This window comes from Ranitomeya imitator, chromosome 2 (assembly GCF_032444005.1).
Source record: "Ranitomeya imitator isolate aRanImi1 chromosome 2, aRanImi1.pri, whole genome shotgun sequence".
Classification (NCBI taxonomy): Eukaryota; Metazoa; Chordata; class Amphibia; order Anura; family Dendrobatidae; genus Ranitomeya; species Ranitomeya imitator.
The window spans coordinates 331,355,085-331,361,829 of NC_091283.1; the positions used below are offsets into that span (position 1 = coordinate 331,355,085).

General features: G+C 45.4%; 1 protein-coding gene across 4 annotated transcripts; it reads right to left on the minus strand.

The window, feature by feature from the left end:
- Positions 1-2,183: 2,183 nt before the first annotated feature.
- LOC138663582 (uncharacterized) lies at positions 2,184-6,438 on the minus strand. Of its 4 annotated transcripts, XR_011318213.1 has the most exons (6): positions 5,592-6,438; positions 5,226-5,463; positions 4,829-4,992; positions 3,915-4,284; positions 3,488-3,568; positions 2,184-3,163 (listed from the first exon to the last, which is right to left on the minus strand). XR_011318213.1 is itself a non-coding variant. In XM_069749835.1 (3 exons), exons 1-3 carry the CDS (start codon positions 4,509-4,511, stop codon positions 3,155-3,157), a joined length of 687 nt encoding a protein of 228 aa, XP_069605936.1. In that variant the 5' UTR covers positions 4,512-4,682; the 3' UTR covers positions 2,184-3,154. The 4 variants fall into 4 exon arrangements, 2 of the variants coding, with proteins under 2 accessions (XP_069605936.1, XP_069605935.1); XR_011318212.1 differs by having other exon boundaries at positions 5,226-6,438; XM_069749835.1 differs by lacking the exons at positions 4,829-4,992; positions 5,226-5,463; positions 5,592-6,438 and having other exon boundaries at positions 3,915-4,682.
- Positions 6,439-6,745: the final 307 nt, after the last annotated feature.

The following is a 6,745-nucleotide window of genomic DNA, read 5'->3' on the forward strand; positions in this document are numbered from 1 at the left end:
TTTAACTTTCCCATTTAAAAAAACCCTGAAAATAATAAACCAGTAATGACTTTCCCAACTTTCCAAAGTCCAAAGTCACCTCTCTGACAATAGAACAGGAGGAGTGGTACTGTGCAGTGTATATATACAGGACAGGAGGAGCGGTACTGTGCAGTGTATATATACAGGACAGGAGGAGCGGTACTGTGCACTGTATATATACAGGAGGAGTGGTACTGTGCAGTGTATATATACAGGACAGGAGGAGCGGTACTGTGCAGTGTATATAAAGGACAGGAGGAGTGGTACTGTGCACTGTATATATACAGGAGGAGTGGTACTGTGCAGTGTATATATACAGGACAGGAGGAGCGGTACTGTGCAGTGTATATAAAGGACAGGAGGAGTGGTACTGTGCAGTGTATATATACAGGAGGAGTGGTACTGTGCAGTGTATATATACAGGACAGGAGGAGCGGTACTGTGCAGTGTATATATACAGGACAGGAGGAGCGGTACTGTGCAGTGTATATATACAGGACAGGAGGAGCGGTACTGTGCAGTGTATATATACAGGACAGGAGGAGGGGTACTGTGCAGTGCATACAGTATATACAGGACAGGAGGAGCGGTACTATGCAGTGTATATATACAGGACAGGAGGAGCGGTACTGTGCAGTGTATATATGCAGGACAGGAGGAGCGGTACTGTGCAGTGTATACATACAGGACAGGAGGAGTGGTACTGTGCAGTGTATATATGCAGGACAGGAGAACTGGTACTGTGCAGTGTATATATGCAGGACAGGAGGAATGGTACTGTGCAGTGTATATATACAGGACAGGAGGAGCGGTACTGTGCAGTGTATATATACAGGACAGGAGGAGCGGTACTGTGCAGTGTGTATATACAGGACAGGAGGAGTGGTACTGTGCAGTGTATATATGCAGGACAGGAGGAGCGGTACTGTGCAGTGTATATATGCAGGACAGGAGGAGTGGTACTGTGCAGTGTATATATACAGGACAGGAGGAGCGGTACTGTGCAGTGTATATATACAGGACAGGAGGAGCGGTACTGTGCAGTGTATACATACAGGACAGGAGGAGTGGTACTGTGCAGTGTATATATGCAGGACAGGAGAACTGGTACTGTGCAGTGTATATATGCAGGACAGGAGGAGTGGTACTGTGCAGTGTATATATGCAGGACAGGAGGAGTGGTACTGTGCAGATATACAGTACAATACAGATAAGGCCACATTCACACTTTCAGGATTTGGTCAGTATTTCACCTCAGTATTTGTAAGCCAAAACCAGGAGTGGGTGATGATAAATGCAGAAGTGGTGCATATGTTTCTATTATACTTTTCCTCTGGATTGTCCCACTCCTGGTTTTGGCTTACAAATACTGATTATAATACTGAACAAATACTGACCGTGTGAATGTGGGCTTAATACAGGTAAAACGAAAAGAGAAAGGGTAGACTAAAAATAGTATGCACAACCCAAAATATAGAGACAATCGGTAGTACTATAAAGCAAAACACCTTTATTAAACACCTCAAAAAACATGTTAAAAACATTTAAAAACAAATGTACAAATCCCTATACCCATCATATCCCATAATAAATGACAATCCCATAATACAATAGGAAAACAGTAATATCCTACCCTAGATGCACCTAGTCACATATGCTCTCCTGCAAAAATGTGCCTATACAGGCCGCAAAGGACTCGACCACAATATGTCAGTATCCACTGCTAATAACCAAAAAATGAAACATCCATGCAATACATGGTCCTGAGATTGGAATGTGATAGCATGCTATATAACAGCTGTGGATACAACCTGTCCTGCGTCAATTCTGGTATATGGAGATGCAGCAATGTCAAAGGGCACAGAGCACCACAAGGGTTAAATCCACATAGAGCCAGGGAACATAACAGCCCCAAAATGGCCCTGAGGTAGGAGAAGGATAAGGTGGGAGCGCACCCCACGCGTATCGCTGCCTCCGCAGCTTCGTCAGGGGAAGTGAAACTAAAGGTGCAACAGTGTGTGCTTAAATAATAAATCCAATAAGGTAAATTGCATACCGGTGTGGGAGAGAGAGAGAGAGGTAAAAGCCGGAAGACGCCGGCGACGCCATGACGACAGGAACACAATCATAATGAACGGCAATCCTAGAGCGTCCAAAAGGTCACATGCGCACGCGCAAACCGCGGTATTCCATAGGACCACGTTGCGCACGCGCCGTGCCAGCCGGCTAGATGGACACGTCATAGGACACAGGGCAAAGAGAAATGGAATAAAGCCCGAGGACCGGACTAAGCTAGCGAGGCCGGCTAGATGGACACATCATGGGACACAGAGCAGAGGGGGTGGGATAAGGACCAAAAAGCCAGAGAGGGGGGAAGGGAGGGAAAAAAAAAAAAAAAAAAAAACACAACAGGTAAAAAGAGGGCAGAGTGTGCATGTTGCAGCAAGACACAGAGGCACAAGATATCCACCCGCAGAATGCCGGGAGATATCACAATCATAGACATATACTAGTGATTAAAGGCAAAACCGCCAAAGGACACAAAAAGACAGGGCATATAAAGCCACCCAGAAAACCTGAAAGGGAGAAAGGAATATTATTATTGTTGGCAAGTGCACAGGTATAAGTGCACGTAAACACCTATACAGCAACCATATACAGTATATAACAATATCAGGCAAAAAACACACACATATATAAATATAAACAGACTGATGTCCCTTGAGTCCGTAAGTATATGTACGAGTATTCTCTCAATGCCGCTATGTAGACGTTTCCGGTCCCCAGCTTATAGTCCCATAGTCGATGAGGCCGACACCATCCAGATCTATACGAGAGAAAGCACTCTTCATCACAAGCCCCTTCCGACTTGCCAATCTCAAATGCGCATCCGAGCCCATAGTCCATAATAGGAGTTTGCCATAAAATCCGCATTGTAGCTGTGAGAGCAAAATCTCTTCTGCATAAGATGTCCTTCCATTTGCCATAATGGCATGCCGCACATCCACCCTCCAGGGTCCACTTCATTATCTAATGTGTCAAAGACCTCTGCATCCATGTTGGTCCCCACAGTAAGCTTGTAATATCCATATCCCAATTTCCAGGGATGATCATCACCCTTTTGGGTGCGTCCTCAGCCTTCCTGAATGGAGACAAATGCAAAATTAGATATGGGCACCAAATCTGAAGGGAACCAAATCAGACGTCCCAGAAACTAAAAATACCCCAATGAATCTACGCGCCAACTATCCTAGGAACCCCGTGAAGAGCAATTCCTCATTTAGGCCCATGGGTGCGACCGCCTGAAGATCGAAAATCCACCTGGACTCAGCACGCAAGAGATAGTTAGATATATTGCCACCCCTTTCGCCACAGGAAACCCTCTGTAACCCCACAACTTGCAAATCAATGGGCGAACCCCTATGTTTCAGCAAGAAATGCGCCGCCACAGGAGTCAAGATTTTACCTTTGCCTTGGTCCGTAGCCGCCAGGCGTATGGTTGATACGTGTTTTTGAAACCTCTTACGTAGTTCTTGGGATGTTTGCCCTACATAGATCATATTACAAGGGCAAATTAGCACATAAATAACATTTCTGCTCCTGCAGTTGATGTAAGCCTTTAACGCATGTCTGCTGGAGTTCGTGGGGTGTGTAAATATGTCCCGGGTGGGCGTCATAAAGGGGCAGACATTACATTCCCCACAGGGGAATGATCCCTTGAGGACAATACCCCTATTAAGTTTGACCGTGGGCCTAGAAAAATGGCTCCTGGTCAACAACTGCCTCAGATTCGGGGCTCTTCTAGATGTCAATAACGGCCTATTGCTGATGACTTGTGTGGTTTGCATATCTGTTTGCAAGATCGGCCAATGTCTAGTGAGGATGTGTCTTACCTGCCCCCAGCTGTCATTATAGTCCGTGATGAACCTCGTCTGCGATTCTCGGGAACGACCCACAGGAATCAAAAGTGAGGCCTGATCATGTTGTCTTGCTCGCTGGAAAGCCGTGGCAACCACTCGTTTGGGATAACTCCTCTGTCTGAAGCGGTCCGTCAGATCCCGAGCTTGCATCAGAAAGTCTTGATCCCGAGTGCAATTACGTCTAATGCGTAAAAATTGTCCCGTCGGGACGCCCACCTTCGTGTGCCAAGGGTGAAAACTGTTGAACTCCAAAAGAGCGTTAGTAGCAGTGGGCTTCCGGAAAAGGTCCGTGACCAGCTTGTTCCCTTGTACGAAAATTCTCAGATCCAGAAAGCTAGTCGAACTGTTGGAAATAGAGTGGGTTAAAAAGATATTATGGGGGTTGGAATTGAGGCTGTGGATGAAATCAGTACAACCCTCCCTGCTGCCCGACCAAATAAAGAATAAGTCATCGATATAGCGATGCCAATTCCGGACATGATGTTGATATGCCAGGGATGGGTACACAAACACCTCCTCCCACCAACCTAAGAAGATGTTTGCGTAGGTTGGTGCACATTTCGCCCCCATTGCCACTCCAGCTGTCTGTAAATAAAATGTTCTGTCAAACAAAAAATAGTTGTGATGAAGAACAAATTTCAGCAGATCCAACAGAAAAGAATCATGCCCCCGATCTGAGTGTGACAGTTTGTCTAGGCAAAAAGTAACCGCATGCAGGCCATCACTATGCTTGATGTTGGAGTACAAAGACTCCACATCACACGTTACCAGGTAGAATTCTCCCGGCAGTTCTATCCGTCCACAGACCTCAATAAAATGGGCAGAATCCCTTATAAAGGAGGGCAAGGCCGTGACTATTGGCTGGAAGAAGAAGTCCAAATACTCACTTGCCCGCTCGCAGATACTCCCAATGCTAGAAACAATCGGCCTTCCTGGTGGTTTCTTCTCGTCTTTATGTATCTTCGGCAACATATAAAATGTTGCCGTGACCGGATGTTCCACCCATAAATATTTTTTCTCTTGGGGCGAGATAATGCCGAAACTTAGCGTCCTGCAGAGTAAAGAGTCAAATTTAGACGCAAACACTGCCGTGGGATCTGAAGGTAATTTTTGATAGCATCTGGGGTTAGTGAGCTGTCTATTGGCCTCCTCTAAATATGCTTCAATTGACCACAGCACCACATTGCCCCCCTTATCCGCCTCTTTAATCACAAATTCCTTGTTGCTTTGTAAGTCCCGCAAGGCCCGTTTTTCGGCAAGATTAAGGTTAGAGGATCTACCCACCTGTGTTGGCATTGCCAGAATGTCTCGTTTCACCAGCTCAAAGAATATCTTGATTGCGGGTACCAAGGAAAAGGAAGGCGTTTTAAGGGATCTATTTCTGCCAGGGAACTTTCTTCTGGTACACCCTGATTCGTTCTCCTCCAGTAGGGCTAGTAGATCTTGAAAGGCTTGGCGCTCATCCTCAGGTATTGATTGTAGAATATCCGGTTTTTTGTAGATAACCTGAAATGTGAGGTTCCTACAAAACAAATAGAGGTCCTTAACTAAAGTAAATTTGTCGGCCGTATGTGTGGGAGCAAAAGTTAAACCCCTCTTCAGGACGGCAAGTTCCACCGCAGTAAGTTCATATTTAGAAAGATTTATTACCTGGAGGGTGGATGTAGAGGCTCCAGAGGTCTGTTCCGTATCAGGGGGGGAGGAGGCTTGATTTATTTCCGTCTGGTTGAGTATTTGTGGGGGTAAGTCGGATTGTGGTCCCTGTGGCGCGTTATGCGTTTTCTTGTTCCCCCTCCGTCTCCTCCCACGCCTGGTCCGTGGTCTACCTCGCTTCCGGTGGAAGATAAAAAATCATCACTAGAGCTTTCTTCACCACGAGGTAGAGAGGTGGATATTGTAGTTGCTGTCACGGAACCATGGCCATAGGTTCTAGTACGGCGTGGGTTACCCCTGTGCGTCCATCTATACACTGCATTTTGCTCAAAATCAGTCCTGTCCCTAAGAAGTTTTTTACGCTTCCTGCTCGTCACCTCTACCTCATATTTGTCCAAGGTCTCTTTAAGTGTGGTCTTGAAGGTATGCACCTGTGTCCCTTCAAATGTGTTCAATTTGGTTTCCAATTCTTTAATGGAGGTCTTGGTCGCCGTAAACAGGTCTCTGTCATGCTCCAATAATAGGTTGATAAGTATATTTGAACAGCGTGTAAGACCCTGTTCCCAAATCTGTTTAAATGATCCTGAGGGTTCCCAAGCTGGAAATATGGAGACCCTCAAACCACGAGGTATCAAACCTAATTTCAAATACTCTTCTAGACTCCTCATGTTCCACCAGAGTCTAATCCCTGTCTTATGTGCCCTCATCAATTCTGAGCACACATTGGAAAAACCTGATTCTGACTCAACAGCAACCGATCCAGAAAGATCAAACACATTGGATGGTTTGGCTAGCCAGGCCGCCTCCCTAGCCTCCCAGTCCATCACCCTAAACCCGAGTATGCAAAAACCAATATGAAAAAAAAAAAAAAAAAAAAAAAAATAATTATATATATAATAATAATAATAATATACAAAATTACGCAAAAATATGCGTGTGCTGCTCCCAAAGAACACCCCGGGACACGGGGCAACAACTAGCACAAGAGTAAAGATAGAAAGGGGCGCACCAATATATAATGTCACAGTCACCATCAAGGGGTGCAATACTTAGTCTATAAATAGAACAGTGTTTACGTGCACTTATACCTGTGCACTTGCCAACAATAATAATATTCCTTTCTCCCTTTCAGGTTTTCTGGGTGGCTTTAT